This window comes from Canis lupus, chromosome 1 (genome assembly GCF_048164855.1).
Source record: "Canis lupus baileyi chromosome 1, mCanLup2.hap1, whole genome shotgun sequence".
Taxonomy (NCBI): Eukaryota; Metazoa; Chordata; class Mammalia; order Carnivora; family Canidae; genus Canis; species Canis lupus.
The window spans coordinates 106181853-106204292 of NC_132838.1; the positions used below are offsets into that span (position 1 = coordinate 106181853).

General features: G+C 45.0%; 2 protein-coding genes, 1 long non-coding RNA gene and 1 pseudogene across 11 annotated transcripts in view; 1 reads left to right on the forward strand and 3 right to left on the reverse strand.

Annotated features, from left to right (window-relative positions):
* Nucleotides 1-698, reverse strand: part of SIGLECL1 (SIGLEC family like 1) — a 14791-nt gene extending 14093 nt beyond the window's left edge. For 3 of the 9 annotated variants that reach the window (XM_072769588.1, XM_072769604.1, XM_072769636.1), the window contains exon 1: nucleotides 570-698. The gene's annotated coding sequence lies outside the window, so the exon portion shown is untranslated. Of the gene's footprint in view, nucleotides 1-338 lie in introns of all 9 variants that reach the window. The other 6 variants (XM_072769614.1, XM_072769628.1, XM_072769607.1 and 3 more) reach the window with 3 other exon arrangements.
* LOC140601110 (uncharacterized) lies at nucleotides 330-20443 on the forward strand. The gene is made up of 5 exons (XR_012004166.1): nucleotides 330-896; nucleotides 15112-15250; nucleotides 16009-16143; nucleotides 17257-17445; nucleotides 17851-20443. It is a non-coding gene; the product is annotated as an uncharacterized lncRNA (long non-coding RNA).
* On the reverse strand, nucleotides 7096-7194 carry LOC140608936 (U6 spliceosomal RNA; annotated as a pseudogene).
* On the reverse strand, nucleotides 8186-16257 carry LOC140601047 (sialic acid-binding Ig-like lectin 13). Its single transcript, XM_072769557.1, has 9 exons — nucleotides 16103-16257; nucleotides 15654-16037; nucleotides 15186-15464; nucleotides 14948-14995; nucleotides 11468-11725; nucleotides 11102-11386; nucleotides 10702-10801; nucleotides 10276-10357; nucleotides 8186-8824 (listed from the first exon to the last, which is right to left on the reverse strand). Exons 1-9 carry the CDS (start codon nucleotides 16152-16154, stop codon nucleotides 8600-8602), a joined length of 1713 nt encoding a protein of 570 aa, XP_072625658.1. The 5' UTR covers nucleotides 16155-16257; the 3' UTR covers nucleotides 8186-8599.
* Nucleotides 20444-22440: the final 1997 nt, after the last annotated feature.

Below are 22440 nucleotides of genomic sequence, written 5' to 3' on the forward strand. Positions count from 1 at the left end.
TTGGATCAACTGACCTACTTATGCTGACCGGAAATCTGATTTTATAGGGAAACCAAAGACTAACAGTGAAGTGGATTAACTGGCTGACACTTGGGATAACGGTGGGACCAACGACTGAGCGCCTTACAGGGAGATTAACTTATTAAGAGCCTGCTTCAGAGGGTGCGTAATTAACTAACAGGGCAGTCTGCGAAGGGAAATGGGTGGATTATCCTATTAACTGATTAATTGGTTCACAAGGAACTACCTGTTGCCTCCTACGGGCACTAATCTGATCATTAATCAACAGATCACCTGAGGACCCTCTGGCTGCCCTTGGGGGGGACCAAGTGACCTACTTGGTGGCAGGCTAAATTCAGTCAGGCTCCTGGTGACGGGCGGACTGATGAGCCAGCGGCTGCTGCTGACTGCTCCAGCAGGGGTTTCGGTCCCCCTGAGAGGCTCAAGGCCCTGCCCTGGGGTCTAACCCACCCCGTATCTGCGGAGCAGGGCTGCCTGACAGAGAAGCCCCGCTTTCCTGGTAGCCCACTTTGGGCAGTCCCAACGCAAGTCGCGCACCCAACGGTTACCAGAAAAGCCAACAAGGCAAGAAGAGCTCGTGACAACAGTTAGCTTTCATCTGTGCACGGGGAAGATGTGCAGTGGCTCAAGTCTCCTTTGGTCCTGAGCTCTGGCCTTGCATGGGCGCGTCTACCCTGCAGCCAATCAGCGGCTGCAGGGGCCTCTTCTACAGCCAATCAGCGGCGGCACAGGCCTATGCCGCAGCCAATCAGTGCTGCAAACGCTCTTACCCAGCAGCCAATCAATGAGGCAGCTGCAACCAGGCAGGCAGGAGCGGCGCGCGGTGCGGTGGGAATGTGGGTGTCCGCTTTCTTCTTGGAGAGGCTTTGATGTTGGTAAGGAAAACCACGCCACCCTCCCAACTCTGATGGCTCAGTTCCTCGTTGTACTCATTAAGTACTTAATTAACCATAAAAATTTTAAGACATTTATTGCTATTAAATATAGTTTTGCTTATGGTCTATTTCACTAGAATGTAAGCTCACTGTGGCCAGAGGTGAGGTTTTTTTGTTTGTTTGTTTGTTTGTTTTCTTTTTTGTTTTGTTTTTACTGAAGTTTCTTGCATGCTTGGAATATTGAGGATATTTAATATTCATCAATAAGTTTTCATTTAATCATGAACAGGCTGGGGGAACAGGAACTCAAAGTTTCATGTTAGCAGTATGAGATTGATTCATCTTACTGAAACATAGCTCTCATCATGTCCCATGTATGTACTCTGTCTCCTACTAGACTGTAAGCTCCTTTTGGGCAGGACAGATGTCAGAGTCATCTTTGTATCTCCTATAGTACTTGTCAATAAATATTTCTTAAACGGAAAACAACAAAAAAATTCATATTTAAGCATATGTTTATTTATTTTTTTATTTGACTATTTTATTTTTAAAAGATTTTATTTATCTATTTATTCATGAGAGACACACACACACACACAGAGAGAGAGAGAGAGAGGCAGAGACATAGGCAGGGGGAAAAGCAGGCTTCATGTAGAGAGTCAGATGTGGAACTCAATCCCCAGACTCCAGGATCATGCTCTGAGCTGAAGGCAGATGCTCAACCGCTGAGTCACCCAGGTGTCCTCTAGGCATATGTTTAATTGGCCAAATACTGCCAAAGAATTTTCCAAAGTGGATGAACCAGTTAACACTTGAGCCAGCAACCTATGAGTTACAGATGCTCCACATCCTTGTCAACATCTGATAATAGCTGGTCTTTAATTTTAGCCATTAAAATTTTGTTTGTGTAGTGATACCTTATTGTAATTTTAACTGCATATTCCTGAGGGGTAATGCTTTTTAATGTTTTTTTTTTTAAAGATTTTTATTTATTCATGAGAGACACAGAGAGAGGCAGAGACACAGGCAGAGGGAGATGCAGGGAGCCTGATGTAGGACTAGATACTAGGACCCTGGGATCAGAACCTGAGCCAAAGGCATATGCTCAACCTTTGAGTCACCCAGATGTCCCTTAATTTTTTTTAATTGAAGTTTAGTTAACATAGAGTGATATGTTAGTTTTAGGTGTACGATATAGTCATTCAATAATTCTTTTTTTTTAAGATTTTATTTATTTATTCATGACAGAGATAAAGAGAGGCAGAGACACAGGCAGAGGGAGAAGAAGGCTCCATGCAGGGAGCCCGATGTGGGATTCCATTCTGCGACTCCAGGGTCATGCCCTGAGCTGAAGGCAGATGCCCAACTGCTGAGCCACCCAGGTGTCCCTAGTCATTCAATAATTTTATACATACTCGGTACTCATCACCCTTATTGTGTATCTTAACCCCCATTCTCTGTTTCACTCACCCCCCTACCAATTCCCTCATTGCAACCACCAGTTTGTTCTCAATATTTAAGAGTATTTTTTTGTCTTTTTATCTTTGTTTGTTCATTTGTTTTGTTTCTTAAATTCCACATGAGTGAAATCATATGGTATTTGTCTATGTCTGATTTATTTCACTTAGCATTATACCCTCCATGTCCATTCATATTGTTGCAAATGGCAAAACCTCATCCTTTTCTATGGCTGAGTAATGTCAGTATGTATATGTATACATATACCACATCTTCACCCATTCATCTATCAATGGACAAATGGACACTTGGGTTACCTATATGTCTGGGCTATTGTAAATAATGCTTCAGTAAGCATAAGGATGTATATATCCTTTTGAATTAGTGTTTTTGTTTTCTTTGGGTAAATATCCAGTGTAGAATTATTTGGTATATTATAATTCTACATTTAATTTTTTGAGGAAACTCCATACTGTTTTACATAGTGGCTTCAGCATTTTGCATTCTCTTCATAAGTGCACAAGGGTCCCAATTTCTCTACAACTTTATCAACCTTATTTTTTTCTGGTTTTGATCTTGATTAGCATTTCTCTAGTGATTAGTGATGTTGAACATCTTTTCATATGTTCACTTCCCATTTATATATCTTTGAAGAAATGTCTATTCAAGTCCTTCACCATTTAAAAAAATTGGGTTATTATATTTGTTGTTGAGTTGTAGGACCTCTTTCTATGTTGTGGATGTTAATCCTTTATCACATTTCTGATTTGCAAATGTTTTCTCCCATTTTGTGGATTGCCTTTTTACAATGTCAAAAGTGTCATCAGAAGCACAAAAATGTTCAATTCTGATGAAGTTCAACTTACCTTCTTTTTCTTTTGTTGCCTGTGTTTTGTCATATCTAAGGGATATTGGTCTGTAGTTTCATTTTCTTGTGGTGTCTTTGGCTTTGGCATCAGGATAAACTCTTCATGGAATGAGTTAGGAACTATTCCCTGCTCTTTGATCTTTTTGGGAAGAGTTTGAGAAGGGGTGGTATTTATTATTCTTTCTTATTATTTTTTTCTAAAGATATTATTTTTAAGTAATCTCTACAGCCAGTGTGGGCTTGAACTTACAACTCTGAGATCAAAAGTCACATGCTCTACCAATTGAGTCAGCCAGGCATCTCTAATTCTTCTTTAAATGTTTGGTAGAATTCACCCATTGAAACCATCTGATCATGGGCTTTTCTTTGTTGAGAGGTTTTTGATTACTGATTCAACCTTACTAATTATAGGTCTATCATATTTTCTATTTCCTCATGATTGAATCTTGCTAGATTATTTGTCTCCAGGAATGTGTTCATTTATCTAGGTTACCCAACTTGTACAATTGTTCATTGTACTCTCTTATAATCTTTTTTATTTTTGTAAAATCAATAGCAATGTCCTCAGTTTTATTCCTCATTTTGTAATTTGAGTCTTTTTCTTTCTTAGTTGATCTAGCTAAGCGTAGGCCAATTTTACTGATCTTTTTCAAAGAACCAACTTTTGGTCTTGTTGATTTTCTCTATTGTTGTTTCATTCTCTTTCAATCATCTCCATTTTAATCTTTTTATTTCAACCCTTCTGCTAACTTTGGGTTTAGTTTATTCTTCTTTGTCTGGTTCCTTAATAGGTGAAGTTAGGCAGTTTATTTGAAATCTTTTTCCTTTCCTAATCCAACCCATGGGAAAATGCAGGGCTGAGGGTGGGGGTCAGTTAGAGAATGCAGCTTGTCTGAGGAAGTTGATCTCAGAAGATATATACGTGCTGTGAAGATGGAGAAAGGGGACACTATCACTATGAGATAGAACCATGTGAATGAAGTAGGGAGAGCACAACAGGCCATGGAATGTTCAAGAAGTGGCAAGAATGTGACTGAGAGAAAGGGATGAGGCAGGTAACAGTGAGATTGTGGAAATTCTTGAGTAGCTCTCACTGGAATTGGCCCCTCATCTGGAGGGAGAGGGCAGACACGAAAGGGTATTTAGCAGGGGAGGAACAGATGGTCTGATGGGGAGCCAAGAGGCTGGGTAGGTGGCTGTTTTAATGTTCTGGAGGAATGAAGGTCAAGTAAGACCTGATCTGGACATGCAAAGGAGGGGACAGATCAGGAACTTGGTGACTCATGAAGACTGGCAATGAGAGAGAGAGAAGTGAAACAAAACTCTGGCTGTGAAGACTTGAAATAAGCCTTATACTTCTCTTTTGTTCATTTGCACATGAGTGGCCTTTCCCTGAGAACACAGAGTCACCCACCTGATCAGGGTGGGGTGGAAAACTCAACATCATGTATCTACAGGTTGAAACCTAGAGATTGTTTGGCCAGTTGAATGATGACCTGGGCAGCGTTTGGCCCTTGGCTGAATGCATGTTGACCAGGCTCCCAGAGCCGTTCACTGCACACTGGGCACAGTGCTGCCCTGTGTACAGTAATTCAGTGCATTCTTAAAACCACCAAGTGAACTAGGGAGTGTTGTTATCCTCATTTGACAGAGGAGCAAGTGGAGGTAGCAACAGGTTAAGTGGTGAAGTGGATGTTTGAATTCTGGCAGAATGATTTTGAAGAACTTTAATTATTTTTTTTAAATTAAGAGGTAAGTCACATAACATAAATGATTTTATGAACATTTAGTGAACATTTAGAGGCATTTAGTACATTCACAATGCTGTGTAACCACCACCTCTATCTGATTTCAGAACATTTTCGTCGCCCCAAAAAGAAACCCTACACCCATTAAATAGTCACCCTCTCCACAGCTCCTGGCAGCCCCTAATCTGCTTTCTGTTTCTATGAATTTACCTATTTTGTGTATTTGATATAAATGGAATCATACAATATGTGAGCTTTGTGTCTGGAGGATTTCACTTAGCATATTTTTGAGGTTCATGCATGTGGTATGTATCAGGGCTTCAGTCTTTTTATGGCCGAATCATATTTCATTATATGGATACACCACATTTTGTTTATCCATTCATCCATTGATGGGCATTTGAGCTGTTTCTATCTTTTGGCTATTATGAAGGGGCTTAAACATTTAATCACTGTCCCTTACCCCCTTTACAAAGACCACTTAGATGGTCTCTAGACCCACTGATTAGAGATGAATAGGGTCTGTGGAGGGTTCCAGAGGAGGGAGTTCCAGAATCTTTCCCAGGATGGCAGGAAGGGGTGGAAGAAGGCTTCATGCTGGAAGTTGGGCCAGGACCTGGTAGTTGCCTTTTGGGGCACTTTTTACCATGGCCAAGGGGACCTCCTAGCCTCCAGTGGGGGAGGAAAAGATGAAGACTCACCAGATTCAGGAAGTAGTTCAGACAGTGGCCTCTTAGAGGAACAGGCAGAGAGGAGCCTAAACTGGAGTCTGTGAGGTTGAAGAAGAGGAAGAGGCCTGTTTCGCAAGATCTCAGTGAGTATCAGACCAGAAATTGCGCCCTGACGGGAAGTTGTAATTAGTGCAGGCATGGGAGCATTATATTCTCCTTGCCAAGATGGCGGTTATCAGGGGCCATGCCCTCAGATGGACTTTCCCACATCCTGGATGGAGAACGGAGGGAAGAACCAGACTTGAGGGAAGATATGGAACTAGTATGGGATGCATTGAAAGTGAGGAGCCTATGGTGCTTCAGGGAGAGATGTTCAAGAAGACATAGGAATTTGGAGTCCAGAAGAGAGCCCTGGGCTGGCAATACAAGCTGGAGACCCCAGCAGAGCCCAGGAACATTGTCCCCTTGCACTCGAGTGCAAGGCATTTCAGAGGTTTGCTGAGCTCAGTTCATGTGCTGTGTCCAAGGCTGGGCTTTGAAAACATAGGGCCGGTTATAGTGCTGTCCCTGCCCTGGGGAGCTTATAGTCTGATAGAAATCAGAGTTAGATAATTATGAGGATAATATTTTTAAAAAATCTTAAAAAAAATCTTATTTATTTATTTGAGTGAGAGCGCATGCGAGAGTGGGGGTGGGCAGAGGGAGAAAGAAAGGGAGAGAAGCAGAGTTCGCTGAGCATGGAGCCCAGTTCTGGGCTTGGTCCCAACCCTGAGTTTATGACCTGAGCTGAAAGCAAGAGTTCTATGCTTAACCGAATGAGCCATCCAGGCACCCCATCTTTAAAATCTTAATGTAAATTTTGTTAAAGAGTACTATTCATACAGAAAAGGGCACAAATCACAAATATTTTACTCAGAAATGTTTCAGAGAGTAACCACATCCGAGCAGTTGGACTCACCCAGATCAAGATACAGATCTTTACCAGAAGAGTCCAGGAGGTCTCCACTGGCCCCTTCCTGTCACTACCCTCCAACAGTAACCAGCATCTGGACTTCTAAAACCAAAGATTAGCTTTGTCTATTTCTAAACTTTATATCAAAGATATCACATAGTGGGGACTCTTGTGTCTGCATTCTTTCACTCAACATTATGTTTGTAAGATTCTCATGTGTTGTATGTTTTTATTTGCTTCTTCCGCTGCATGGATACTCTGCAGTCTATCTACCTGTCTTACTGTTGATGGGCATTTGGGCACGTTCCATTTTTCAGCTGTGGCAATCAGAACTGCCATGAACATTCTTGTACACATTTGGTGAACGTTTGTAGGCACTTCTGTTGGAGACACACCTTGGAGTGAAATTGCTGGCTCCTGTGCTCAGTGTTAGTAGAGAGTGACATTTGTCCAAGTGGTTGTGCCAATTCTCTCTCCTCCTACCCTTAGTAATGCATGAGAGTTCCAGTTGCGACATATCTTCATCAACCCTTTATATTCTTGCACAGGGGCTAATCTTCTCTGCATCTTTCCAATTTTTGTATATGTGCTGCTGAAGCACATTTGATATGCTCTAAGAAAAAAATCTTTATTGTGGCAAAGTATACATACCATTTGTTGTCATAGATGTACAATTAATGGCCTTAGTATGTTCACATTGTGCAGCTTTCACCATTATCCATCCTTAGATGGATGAAATTCTGTACCCATTAAATATTAACTATCCACCCACACCCCTAACCTCCCAACCCCTTGGTAACCTCTATATATTATTCCTTTTTATTGCTTTAAAAAACAACATAAAATTTACCATCTTAAATATTTTTAAGTGTATGGTACAGTGGTGTTAACTATATGCACTTCATTAAGCTCTAGAAAAGTCTTCATCTTGCAGAACTGAAACTCTACCTACTGAAAAGTAGCTTCTTATTTCCCTCATTTGCTGTTTCTAAGAATTTCATTACTTTAGATACTTCATATAACTAGAACCATGCAATATTTGTCTTTTGGGGACGGCTTATTTCATTCAATGTAATGTCTTCAACACTTGATATTCTTTATATTGTTTATATTATTTTAGCCAATGTGGTGGCCACGCCATGGCACAGCATTGGGGTTTTTATTCACATTTCCTTGACAGCTACTGAAGTTAAACACCTTTCTATGTACCTATTGGCCCCTTGAATATCTCACGTTTTTTATTGGGTTGCCTGCCTTTTTTGTTACTGATTTTTGGAAGATCCTTGTATATTCTTTTTATACTGTGGATGAATCTTTTGTTAGATATATGTATTAGGAAATACCTACTCCCACCAGAGAGTTACATTTAGAAATAGATTTACTTTTATTTTTTTATTTTTATTTTTTTTTAAAGATTTTATTTATTTATTCATGAGAGACAGAGAAAGAGGAGAGAGAGAGAGGCAGAGACACAGGCAGAGGGAGAAGCAGGCCCCATGCAGGGAGCCCGACATGGGACTGGATCCCGGAACTCCAGGATCACGCCCTGGACTGAAGGCAGGCACTAAACCGCAGAGCCACCCAGGGATCCCAGAAATAGATTTACTTTTAAAAATAATACATGAACCACCCCTCACTACCAAAAAAAAAAAAGAGAGAGAGTATATGTTCAGAAGCTGACATCTCCCTCCATCCCGAGAGAAACTTAACACGAGATATATCTAACAATGAAAATGGTACATTTTTTCTCCCACGGAACAATGTTCCTAATGAATATTATCCCCCATTTTACAGAGGAGGAAACACAGGGAGGTGAAGTGGTTTGCCTGCTGTTTGAACTTAACTGTGACTTTCAGCCACTCTAAGGAGTGTCACATTCACATTTATAAACTTTGGTTCAGAGGGTAGTCAATTCATAGAGAATCAGTGCCTGACATGCATTTTTTCAGAGATGTCCTGCCCAGTCAGAGCTGGCCTTCCCAGTGACAGGAGCGGGTTGGGGGTTGTCATTTCTGGATTTTGATCTCTGCATACTCAGTTGTCTCTTGGTCCTGAAAGTTGTGTGGCTTCAGTCCATGGAAGCAGAGATTGGCGTAGTGGAGCTCCTGATCCTTCTCCGAGGGGGAGGTGGCCGCAGCTTGGGGCAGGGGCTCTGAGGGGCTGTCTGACCAGGGTTTGCTCAGGTGATCCTGAGTGGAATGAGGGAAAAGCATCGGAGCTGGCCTTTGGGTCTGGAGAAGAGAAGTGGGGTCTGGAGTTCACTTTCTCATTTAGCCACTTCATGCCCATTTCCTGAACATTCATTTATCCATCCATCCATCCAGCCAGCCAGCCAGCCATTCATTCATTCACTCTTTCATTCATTTGTATCTTTAACAAATTTTCATCACAATGGCATTGAATCCTTATAACTTCCCCACTCTCCGGTGGATGATATAACTGTTATCCTTATTTTACAGATATGAAAATAGAGTAAGCAAAGTCAAGAAACTTCAGCACACATGATCTCTGACCTCAGCCTCTCAGGGCAATGAGAGAGTATCAAATTGCTATACGCACGTACACATGCAAATGATCTAATTGCAAATTGTGATCTGATGCATAGAAGCAGGGTGCCATAAGTGGGTGAGAATCACAGAGACCTGCCCTGTCTGCCCAGGGGCTCACAGGGTGCTGAGGATAGGCCTTGATTATTACAGGAAGGCATGATGACAGTCTGCCTGCATAGGGGAGGGAATATTTAAACTGGAGAGTGAAAGGGGATTAGGGTCTGGCCAGTGCAAATGGGGAGGTCACAGGAAATTATGCATGCAAAGGCACAAAGTCACAGAGAATAAGCCTTGCCTGGGGATAAGGAGCTAATTTTGTGGTCAGGGGCAGGAAGTGGGCTGGAGAACTCGGGAGGGGACAGATCACAGAACACCAGACTGAGGAAATTGGACTACTGTCCAATATGGTAGCTCCTAGCCACATGTGGCTACAGAGCAAATGAAATGTGGCGATTCTGAAAGGAGGTGTGCCACGAGTATGAAATAAAACCTGGATTTCAAAAATTTAGTACCAAAAGAAGAAGAAGAAAGAATGTAAATTATCTCATTAATAATCTGTACATTGATTATTGATGAGATGACAGTGAAATAATATTTTGAACATATTGGGTTAAATAATACATTATATTAAAATTGATCTCATGGTTCTTTCTACTTTTTAAATGTGGCCATTAGTAAATTTTAAGCTACGTATGTGTCTCACATGATATTTCTGTTGGACCATGCTGGTCTAGATAGTGGGAAGCAAGCACAGGGGTGGCAGCTGTTTGGGGGAATTTCTTGCCCAAAGATTGGGCGGAGAGGTGGAGAGATGGAGTGGTGGAGGCAAGACCAGTGACCCAGAAGGGAGACAGTAAGGGCTCGGTAGGGAAGGGGCTAAAAGGAAAAAAAGCTTTGCTAAAAGGGAAATGAGTGAGACTCGGTCCATCACTGGCTGTGGTAGGTGGAGGAGAGGGGAGAGGAAAGGATGGCTCTCAGGTCTCTGAGTTGAGTGCAGCCAGAAATCCTGAGGAAGAACTGAGTTTGGGAAGTCGGTGAGGAACTTATCCTTTGGCATGCTGACAGTCATGAATTGCCCCATGGCTCATCCCAAGACACCAGATAGAAAGATGAAAGATGCCCTGGCCACTCACCTGGGAGATGGTATCCAATGCTGGATGGACACCATGATTGTGCACTGCTTTCTGGGTTGATTTTTGCCTGTAGGTCTTCACTCTGAGGAGAGAGATCAGGGCCCTTCAGCCTGGCTGCTCACTGCTGGGAGTCTGGAAGGATAACTGAGGCAGAGCATGAGGGATGCTGTCTGGCTGCAGAGACCAGGAAGAGACCACGTGTTCCCTCCTCCTGATGGCGGGAACCCTAGCCACAGCCATGATGTCAGGAGGCTAAATTCCTGATGCTGCTTCAATGAATTGCATCAGGATGACGAACTGCCTCCTCTCTGGCTTCATCACCTAGTCAGGTTTCTTTAGCTCTGTGCTTTGAGAATGAGGGATTCCTTGAGTCCCCTCCCCACCCAACCTCATGAGGCCTTCACCCAAACTGGGGCCACCACTCACGCGAAGAAGATGATGAGGCAGAGACAGAGAGCAAGCAGAGCCATGATACCAGCTCCCCAGATGGCCCCCTGAACCACACATGTCCTGGGCCCCAGTCTTCCTGCAGGTGAGAGATCTGGGGTAAACTCCAATCCTACTAGGCAGGCATCTGAGCATCCAACCTTCTGGAATCCATGGCCCAGGGCTGTGCCCACTTCTACCCAGGGCTGGCTTCTTTGTCCCCCACCCCTCTATGTGATCCTAGCCTCCGGTTCCCCCAACCCCTCCCCTGACAATCTATAGACAAATCTGACCTCAAGTGCCCTTTTGCCTGAGTCAGAGCCACTTCTCTCCTCAATTTCTTCCAGAATCCTGGATCATACTACCATCTCCCTGGGCATTACCCTTATACCCCCCTGACCTGGCAGCAGCAGAATGGTGGTGCTCTGTTTCCCGTGTGAATTCCAGGCTTCACAGCTGAGTCTGAGGCCTGAGTCCAGTGGTCCACTGAGGCTCATGTTACTGTTGGCCCAGGGCCCTGCAGCACTGGAGGTGATGGTCAAGGAGGTGTTGCTATAGTTCCCCTCCAGCAGCTCCTCCCCCAGCTGCCAGTGCAGAGAGGGGGGCAGCTGGGATTGAGCTGAACAGTGGCAGTGCAGATCCTTACCCTCCCAGGAGCAAGAGGGACCAAATAGCTTTGGAGGGTCTGTGGGAAGTCAGGAGAAGGATCAGAGGAGGCCGCTCTCCCCAGGACCCAGGCAGCCCTCGCAGGTGTGTTCCAACTCACTCTTCACAAGTAGACTCAGGGATGCTTCCAGGGAGCCCAACATGTGCTGAGCTTGGCAGATGTATTTCCCATGATCCTCCAGTTCCACCCGGGGAAACTCCAGGATCCCAGGATTTGAGGGTTGTGAGGACTTCAGGGTCAGGCTACCCCGGGTCCAGCTCACGCTAGCAGGAGGGTTGCTGTCACCAATACAGACCAGATACAGAGCCTGGCCCTCCTGAAGTAGGAGAGACGAATCGTTCCCCAGAGCCTCAGTTCCTGGCAAGACAGAGAGAAAGTTAAGCCCTGGCTCTCACTAGGGGTATTCTCTCTCTGTCTCTCGGTCTCTCTCCTTTCCCTACATCATGTAAATCTGTCTCTTCTCTTCCACCACATGACTGGACCCCATGATTATGGAATCAGCCCAAGGGGACAGGGTTGGGAGCAGGTGCTTTAGCCTTTCCAAGAGGCTCTTGTGCATTCAATCTTTCTTTGTTCACTAAGATCTGTCTAATTTAGGTGTGTATGAGAGCTCGCAGTCTTGTGAGTGAGATACCCCAAATCAGGCATCAAAGAGCAGTCTGATGTGTTTTGTGATGGGGGTACATTGTGCTGGGGAAACCTTGAGGATGGGAGTTCAGTGAGACTGTCAGGGCAGGGAGAGCTTCCTGGAGGAGGAGAGACTAAAGTGGAGCATGAGACAGGTGGGGAGCTGACATGGAAGGACATTGCTGAGGCAGGCACAGAAAGTGCAGCTGTACCTAGGGTGCGAAATGGCCCTGCATGCTCAGGGAGAAAAAACAGATGGTCCTGTAAGGCTTGAGTGAATGTTTATGTTTGGGTTGACCTAAGAGTGTTGACCTATGCGGCTACTGAGCATTCAAAAAATATTATTAGATTGGAGAAAGACCAAGATATGAAAGGAAATATTGATATGTGTAACAGTGGTTTACTGGTAAATGTTAACAACCAACTCATTAGGAAGTGGGAGGGAAGAAAAAAGTTCTGATTTGCAATATTTGCCAATTTCCTTAACGTAAACACTTACCTCTTGGCCAATTTCAAGCATCCAACTAGATGTCGCTGAACCCAGAATTGGGAAAACATGTACAGAGTTGACTCTTGCCAGCCATCAAGAGCCAACTCCAGTATGCCACTGAATGCCAACATCTCCCCTCAAAAAAACATGTTTTTGTCTAACAAACACCATGTGCTGAGTCAAAAGGCCATTATTAAGCTGGAAATAAATCCTTTCCACTAATACACAGCTGATTTCCTTAATATAAAAAGAGCTTTTCCAAATCATTAAGAAAAAGTCCACAAAGAAATACAAATGATTCTTAAACATAATGAAAGATACACAACCTGTTTACAAAATGATAATTTAAGTTAAAATGTCAGTGAATTTACTTAAGACATTGGCAGGGATGAAAATGTTCAGCAGGTTGATATTATAAACAGAATAACTTCCATGCAGCATGACTTGGCAGTATCTGTTGAAATTACAAACATACCCTTTGATTTGGGACTTTTCTAGAAAATTATCTTGTAGACACATGCACATATATGGGGTATGTTTGTACAAGTTATTTGTTGCAGTATTATTTGTCTTAACAGAAGTCGGGAAACATCATGGCTTTCCACCAATGGGGACTAGTTAAGTAGTTTATGGTATAATATACTTCTAATTGGAAGACCATGGAGTCATCAGTAGGAGTGAAGTTTTCCTATGTACTCATAGAGACAATAATGTATCAACATCACTTACTTAGTTGGAACAAGTGCATCATGGGGATTAAGGCTTTCAACGACAAGGAAAGCCAAGTGAGGGCTTTATGGAAACTCTCTGTACTATGTAAACCTAAAATTATTCCACAATGAAAAGTTTATTAAAAAATAATAGCTAAGAGAGGGGCATCTGGGTGGCTCAGCCAGTTAAGTGATCAACTCTTGATTTAGGCTCAGAGTCCTGGGATCAAGCCCAGTCCAACATCAGCCTCTGGGCTCATTGGGGAGTCTGCCTGAAGATTCTCTCCCTCGCACTCTGCCTCTACCCTTAAGTGTCCATGCTCTCTCTCTCTCAAAAAAAATAAAATAAAATAAAATAAATAAATTTTAAAAATATAGCTAAGTTAAATAGGTCCATTGAAGAAAGACAAATACCATGTGATTTCACTCGTGTAGAATTTAAGAAACAAAACAAGCAAGTAAAGGCAAAAAAGAGAGAGAGAGAGACAAATCAAGAAATAGATGCTTAACTATACAGAACAAACTGATGGTTTACTGGAGGGGAGGGAGTGGGGAATGAGGGAAATAGGTAGAGGGAATTAAGGAATGCACTTGTGATGAGCACCAGGTGATGTATGGAAATGTGAAATCACTATATTATATACTTGATACCAACATTGCACTGTATATTAACTGGAATTTGAATAAAAACTTAAAAAAATGGGATGTCTGGGTGGCTCAGTGGTTGGGCACCTGCCTTCGGCTCAGGTCGTGATCCGGGTTCCAGGATCAGGTCCCGCATCAGGCTCCCTGCGAGGAGTCTGCTTCTCCCTCTGCCTGTGTTTCTGCCTCTCTCTTTCTCTCTGTGTCTCTCATGAATAAAGAAATTAAAAAAAAAAATTTAAAAATGAAAACAAGGCAGATCAGTGCATATAGTATGGTGTGTACATATGTGTGTGTTTTAAAACATAGATGTGTAAATTATATTTGGAAAGATAGCCAAGAGGGGAGGTACATAGCTACTGGACGCTATTTTATTTTTATTCAGTTTTGCTAGGGACTAGATTGTGTTCTCTTCAAGCTTATATGTCCAAATCCTAACCCCCAATATGGTGGTATTTGGAGGTATTTGAATGGGCCTTTGGGAGGTGATTAGGGTTAGGTGAGGTCATGGGAGTAGGGGCCTTAGGATGGAATTAGTGCTTTTATATGAAGAGACATCAGAGAACTCTCTCTCAGTTGTGTGAGAGAAAATACTGCCAGAAAGCAGCCATTTGCCAGGCAGTGAGCTCCCACCAGAAACCAAATGGGCTAACACCTTGATCTTGGACCTGCCAGCTTCCAGAAATGTGAGAAATCAATAAACCCCTCAGTCTGTGGTATTTTGTTATGGCAGCCCAGAGCAGACCAAGACACATTTTATACTTACTGTTTTAAACAATAACACTATAATGTGGAAGGAAACTGCAAGAGTAGGCAGGGTCCAGATCCTAAGGGGAATGGGGCAAGGTTTGGGAGGAGAGCATAGCTGGGGGATGGCCAAACCCATTAGGCAGGGAGACCCATTAGGCTCTCACCCACTGAGAACAGGGTCAGATGTGGGGAGAAGCCAATTTGTAAGCTGAGGAGCCAGTGGGGTGCTTCCCACCTCTGCTGCCCCTATACCTGGCCTAAGCTTTCCTCCCACCTGAGCTCTGAAACCCCAGTTCTGCTCTGAGGGGCGGAAACAGACAACACTTGTACCACAGTCTGAGAGGAGAGGTTGTACCTTACCTGTGCCTTCTCTTTGAAATATACTGATGGTCAGGTTTTGGAGTGCATCTGGACAGAGAGACAATTGTTTTCAGAGGTAGGAAGGTAGCTGTGGGCACTTTCCCCCCAGGAAGTTTAGAAATAGGAAAGCGGTGGAGTCAGGTGTTTTCTTTCCTTTCCCTTAGGATTCCAGACTCTGCCTCCCCCTCCCCAACACTCACTGCTCTCAGTTACCCTGGCATCCTGGCCTCGGACTCACAGGACACGTTGAGCTGGATGGTCCTCTCTGTGCTCACACCAGCTCCAGGGAAGGTCACTTGACAGGTAAGGTTGGTGCCGTGGTCCTGGGGCCTTGGTGTGAGGATGAGCACAGAGGAGTGGGGAGTCTTGGAGCCCCAGGAGGTGAAGGCAACCCCAAACCAGGAGAATGTGGGGGGTGTCCCCCTTTTACAGACCCATGGCACGCTACAGGTAATGTTCTTGGGGTGGCCAGATTCTAGAGGTCCCTGGATGTGGATGTCAGGTGTCTCTGTCAAGGCTGAGGAAGAGAGAGACAGAGATTCTGGAGATGGCACCTGAGTGTGCCCCTAGAAGCAGCCTCTACCCGCAGGCCAGCCATCTCCTCCCCAGACAGGATGGAAATTAGGGATCCCCTCCTAGCCCTGCCACAGGAACCCTCAGGACCCATGCATGTGGCATGTGTCCTTTTCTTGGCCCCATTTCTTACCCGTCACATGCACGGAGAGCTGGTTCTGTAGGTAATTATATCTCACATAAGACCCTCTCTCCACCCTGAAGAAGTATGTCCCCGAGTCCCTTCTCTGTGCATCTTTGATCTCCAGGGAGCAGTCATATTCCAGGGGGTTTCCAAGGAGGCAGAATCGGTCCTGGGTCCCCTCCTGTACTTTACGAAGTGGGTTGTTTGTGGCCACTGGAGCATCCTGAGACGTAGAGGCCCCTTCCCGGAACCAGTAGCCGTAAGCGGGGTTATTGGCAGTATATCCATTTTGGGGGTAGAAGAATTTGCAGGTCACCCGTACACACAGGCCCTCCTGTACCTTCACGCTCTCTTCCACTTGCAGATGGAAACTGGAATCCTGAGCCAGGGACCCTGCAGGGAATTGAGGGTCAGTGGCAGCCCCTGCCTACCTGGCCTCCTCCCCTTGGCCCACTCACCTGTCCACAGCAGGGGAAACAGCAGTGGCAACATCTTTGGGGTAAGAGTCATGGTGTGTTGGTATCACAGGACAGAGAGGAAGCCCCAGTAGGAAGCCAAGGGCTGATGTCTGAAAGGTGACTGACCACAGAAGGGGAACTTGATGACATGGCCCTTGAAGATTAACCACTTCTCCTTCCAGATGGGGTCCCAGCAATCTCTCCTCCCCCGGTCTCTGTCCATGGCCTGTCCCTCCTGCACCTCTGTTCCCACCAGGAAGGTGTGTATTATCTGGCCAATTACAGCTTTCAGAAGCTCCAGAGAGGCCGACCAGCTGTGGGACTCAGGAGGGGTGAGCAGGGGAATCTTCTCAAGGAAACAGAGAAATTCCAGGCCATGCCATCTCTTGTTCATACAGTGTGAGCTGGTAAACACAGCCAGGGGCCTGTAGGAAACACCATCACTGTGTGCAGCTAGATGGTAAGTCCCAGGTATGAATGGCCAGTGTAGACGGGGCCAGGACTCCCAGGGGGTTCGGGGCTTCCTGGCTGGCTCACAGCCCTCTGCTCCAGGCATCGCTGGTATCACCTGCACCAGGCCACGCCTGAGAGCTGGGCATTTGCAACAAGATGATAGCATAGCATGACGTAGAGGGATAATGCCCAGGTGTGCATGGCCCTCCTCCCCCACGAGCCTCAGCTTCTTGGAGAAATCACAATACTGTGTCACATGGAGGGATCACAATACTCAACTTTTGTCTGTGGGAGAATCCAATATGAAGACAGAGGTAGGCGTTTTCTGTGGCCATCTTGCATGTCAAATGTCCGGCCCTGCCTGTTCCTCCGTGGTCACTCTGAATCCCGCCTTCAGTAAGAAGCTCCTGGTGGTCAGCTCTGCCCTTGGGATTCCTCATCTGAGATTTCCAATGAAGGGATCATGTGCACCAGATGGCTCCAGGCTCAGGCTGTGGTGCCTTCGGGGAGGGGGATTGAACTCTTCATAGTTAGATGCCTATACTCACAGGGCGTGATGGGCTGAATTGTGTCCCCCCCAAAAGTTGTATGTTCATTTCCTAACCCTCAGTACCTCCAAATGTGACTGTCTTTGGATATCAGGTCTTCAGAGAGATCATTAAGATAAAATGAGGCCATTGGAGTGGACTCTAATCCAACAGGTGCCTTTGTAAGAAGAGGGGATTAGGACTCAGACACACAAACAGGAGACCAAGAGCACAGCGGGGATCCGGCCACTCATGAACCAAACACAGGGTTCTCAGAAGGAACTGGTTCTACCCACACCTCAATCTCCAATGTCTAGCTTCCAGAGCTGTGAGAAAATGAACTTCTGTCATGTAAGACACCAGGTCAGTGTACTTTGTTGTGTACCTCCTCCCTCTCCATAACACCTGCTCCAGTCCCTCCTTCTCCTTCTCCTCCCCTTCCTTTGTCTTCTTCTCCCTCCGCCCCCCACCCGCCCTCCTCCCAGCAATCCTCCTCCCCACCATGGTCCTCTTGCTATCTTCCTTCCCCTCCTCCTCCTTCCATCTTCCTTCTCCCATCTTGCTCCCCTCCTCTTCCCCCTCGATCTCCTCCATCTTCTTACTTTTCTTTGTCTCCCTATCTTCCTCCCCCACCTCCTCTTCTCATCTTTCTGTTTTGGGAAAGGGGATGGTAACTGAGCCACTTGCTGAGCTCGGCAGTCAAGCTCATAGCTGTCCCATACAGGGGACCCTGGCTCCCCATGACCAGGTCCCTTCATTCACACGCAGGGCCCCAGGAAGATATATCAGGAGCTTCCTCAGGCAGTCCAAAGTCTGGATAGAAGGAGCTGGAGTATCCAAAAGGATGTTTCACTGGATTGGGATGGGCCCAGGAGCATGGGAAGAACTTCCTGAGCACCCTTGGGGGCTCCCAGTATGTCCTATGAGCCCCTCATGGGGCTCTCAGGGCAGGGTCGAGGGACAGAGTCTCCTAGCAGTACACTGGGGCCTCCCACATTGGCCTGTGACTTCAGAGCCCACCATTTTTTTGCTTCCTGCTCCTTCATTCCCATACTCTTCTGAGGTGAATCCACTTCTCTTCTCACCTGTCTTGGCATCCTGTCTTCCAAAGGCTGAGAAATGCTTCCACCTTTCCTGTCCATTCCCTGATGGCCAGTCTGAGTATGGACAAAACTACTGTTCCAGACACAGGCCAGCATCTGGAATGAGAGATTTTGGGATCTGCTGGCCAGGGCAGCTGGGATAGGTGGACAGTGACGTGAGTGGCTGGGAACAAAAGGCGGCTCACATGACAGAAAGTAGGCCAGAGTCACAGGGCACTTTGACTTTTCCCTTCTGCTGGGTTATTGGGTTTATTTGTCCTGAGAAGTAGGGCCCCAGTCTTCCCAGAGCAAAGCTCCTCCCAGCATGAGGAGCCAATGGAAAATGCCTCATCTTGTGTGGCTGTGATGTAAGTATGTATGAATGTGTTTGTTGTGTATCTGTGGCATGTGTGTCTCTGTATTTGCATGTGCCTTTATGTCTGCAGTCTCTCTGTGTGTCTATGCTGTGTGTGTATTTCTTTGATCTGTGTATATATGTGTGTTCTGTGTTTGTGGTCTGTGTGTACGTCTGAGGTATGTTTGTGTCTGTGTATACGTGTGTGAGTGATTTCTGTGTGTGTATTTTGAGGTGTATCAGTGTCTCTGTGTGTCTGTGTGTATGTTTGAAGTGCATGTGTGTCTGTGTCCTCTGTGTGTGCATAATCGAGTTGTGTATGTGCGTCTGCAGAAGTGCCTGTGTGTATATTTATGCAGACTCAATTGTCAGTTTCTCAATGATAACATCCATGGACAACATAACGAAGAGTATAATCCATTTCATATTCCCTTTATATCTTTCTCTTTTGTTTTTCTTCAAATTCCTTATCATGAATCAACATAACATAGGGTCTACTTAATTATTCTTTGTCTCTCCTGCCATTAAAACTAAGCTTCACAAGGGGTCGTGTATTTCCCATTTACTGCTGAATCCACTCTGACTATAAACATCCTTGGCATACATTAGGTGATCAATGAATATTTATTTTAAGAATTGTAGGGCACCTGGCTGGCTCGGTCAGTGGAGGATGTGACTCTTGACCTTGGGGTTAGGGGTTTGGGCCCCATACTGGGTGTAGAGATTACTTAAAAAATAAAATCTTGGGGATCCCTGGGTGGCTCAGAGGTTTAGCGCCTGCCTTTGGCCCGGGGCGCGATCCTGGAGTCACGGGATCGGGTCCCGCGTCGGGCTCCTGGCATGAAGCCTGCTTCTCTCCCTCTGCCTGTGTTTCTGCCTCTCTCTCTCTCTCTCTGTCTATCATGAATAAATAAAAAATTAAAAAAAATAAAATAAAATCTTCATAAAAAAATTGTAGGGAGGAGATCCCTGGGTGGTTCAGCGGTAAGCGCCTGCCTTTGGCCCAGGGGGCGATCCTGGAGTCCCGGGATCGAGTTCCGCGTCGGGCTCCTGGCATGGAGCCTGCTTCTCCGTCCTGTCTCTCTCTCTCTCTGTCTCTCTCTCTCTGTCTCTCTCTCTCTCCCATATGAATAAATAAATATATTAATTAATTAAATTTAAAAAATTGTAGGGATATTTAGAATAAGCAAAATAAGATTTCTGTCAGTCTCCGAAGGAAAATATGTATTCTTTAGAGCATACACTTCTGGGGTGATCTGATTCTAGCATTTTATTACCTTTGAACTATTTTAAACGGTATAATTTTAACGGATAACTAATAGCAATGCAAATAGATCTTGTCCATAGACATACATATCCATTCTGTCCACTTGGGGTGGGGGGAACTTGAACCCCCTCACCAAGCCACTTTTACTATGCATTCACAAATTCATTTCAATATTCCCTTATTCCATATAAATTTGTGCACCATTAATTTCTGCCTGGTTCCCTCATTTATAATGAGTTAAATAAAATGGAGAGTTGCTGTACAATGGTTATAAAGTTTCAGTCATGCAAGATGAAAAAGTTCTAGAGATCTGCTGTAGGACATAGTGACTATAGTTAACACTAGTGTACACTTAAAAATTTGTTAAGAGGATAGAATTGATGGTATGTGGGTTTTTTGCCACAATAAAAAAAAACTGTAACAAATGTTTATTTCATATCTATATGAATGTCATGATGTTGCCTTTGAAAAGCTCATCCTTTGATAGAATAAATAAACAAATTCATTGGCACCTATGTGTCTGTGCTGGCTTTCAGCTTTTGGTGTATTCTAGGCATTAGAAACCTGTCCCTGCCCACTGAGCCAAATAAGATGGACCATGTAACAGCCTGAGCTCATCTTAAAGGATTTTGTTATTCCCACTTGGGCAACTGGAAGCCAATGGAGGGTTAGAAGCTGAAAATGACACTTGGGTTTTTAGAATTCTCTCTGGGTCTCTGTGGAAAGTAGATTGGGAGTGGGTCGAAAACAGGTGAGATGAATTTCCTTGATTGTATATTCATGTTCCCAAGATAGAAAGTAAGTCCTTGGAGGCAATAATGTGCATTTTTCACAACAGTGTAGACTCGCTTTGCTCACAGTAATGATAAATTTCATAGTAGGGGCTAAATATGTGTCAATGGCAGTATTTACATAAAGGTAAACACACAAGTAGCAGAATCTTGCATAAAGTATTGCTTTAATTTTGGTAAAGAAAATTGTGTGATACCTGGGTGGCTCAGTCAGTGAAGCATCTGCCTTCAGCTCAGGTCATGATCTCAGGTCCTAGAATTGAACCCTGTGTCAGGCTCCCTGCTCATCAGAGAGTCTGCTTCTCCCTCTCTCTCTGCCGCATATTCCTCTTTGTTCTCTCTCTCTCTCTCTCTCTCCCCCTCTGTCTCTCTCTCTCTCTCTTAAATAAATAAATAAATAATAAAATCTTTTTTTAAAAAGAAAGAAAAGAAAAGAACATATAGATGACTTTCCTTTCCTTGCATCTACTCACAACTGTAGGAAATAATTTGGGAGACCAGAAGTGACAGGTGAACAAAAGTTTGTTCTTTTGTGTAGGGGCAAGGCAAAATCAGCCAAGTGCTTCCCTATTGTGTGGAGGAGGGTTAGGTGTGGGAAGAGATGTTTGGGAGACAATGAACACAGTGCTTCCATGCCTGGCCCCTCCATTGGGGCTCCCATGTCCAGGACTTTCCTCTATCCTAAGACATAAAGCAGCTATAGTTTTTCTTATTCTTCCTTTTCTAGAGGTCTCTAACCCTGCCAGTGAAAAGTGGAGTGAGGTCAGTGTCCTGTAGAATGCTGGCTCTGGGGATGACCAATGGTGAACCCTGTTCTGATGTTTGGAGGACTCAGATAAGGGCTGGCCTGGGGAGGATTCTGATCACCTGGTGTGGTAGACCCTGGAGGGACCATAAGGGAGGGGTCTGGCTTCCATGGCTAACCCCCATGTAGCACTCTTGAGCAGATTGAGGGTCTGAAAAGGAGAAACAGAAATGGAGGAATGTTGGACAGGCATGAATTTCCTGCTTATAGCCCTATCAACAGCACCCAGACTTTGTGCACTTCCCAACTCTGGGGCTCAAGACAGCCTTGGCTATTCACTGCAAGAATTCCCAGCATAGGTTGGAAACTTGGAATGGTTGAGACCATCTATTGAGGGACTAGAAGGCTCCAGACAGAAATGTGAGAAAACATGGGAAGAGGAAAAACTCATCCCAGACTGAAAGAGTGAAAATCAGTTCAAACAGAGAAAGAAAAAAAGCATCTGGAAGTTACCCAGGCTTGGTAGGAAGACAGTTACAAAATTAAATGGAAACCTTATTTCTCTCTTAGGTCATACAAAGGTCCGCCTCTTTGAGTGACTACTACTTTCTTGCCAACAATGCCCCAAGACTGGCTTTGTTATTTCATCTAATTACTGGGGACACCCTTGCCTAAACCTCATCTCGGGACAGCACCCAATTCCTGGTTAACACCTTCTGGGGGCAAAGAGCCCTAGTCTTAGGAGGGAAGCACACCCTGCAAGGTCCCAGACACCCCTGGCCAGCATCATTGACTTAGGATGTCACCAGATCCTTCCGTAGGGTCCTGTGCACTTCACACACCAGGAGGCACCCGGGGGGCGGGGGGCTCTCCATCCACCAGGAGACCCAGGGGAGTCTCTCAGACCCCTGGAGAGTTCCAGGCAGGGGACCTGGTGCTGTCTGTGGTGCTGAAACAGGGTCATGCTTTGAGCTCAGGTACCTCCCAGCTCAGCAGAAGGACATAACCCAGATGCTTATGTCTTGGTTTGGGGCCAGGAGGGCAAAGGGGTGAGGATGGATGGAGCCAGGGAAGTAGACAGGAGTGGGTAGTACTGGCCTCCTCTCTCTGCTCCATCT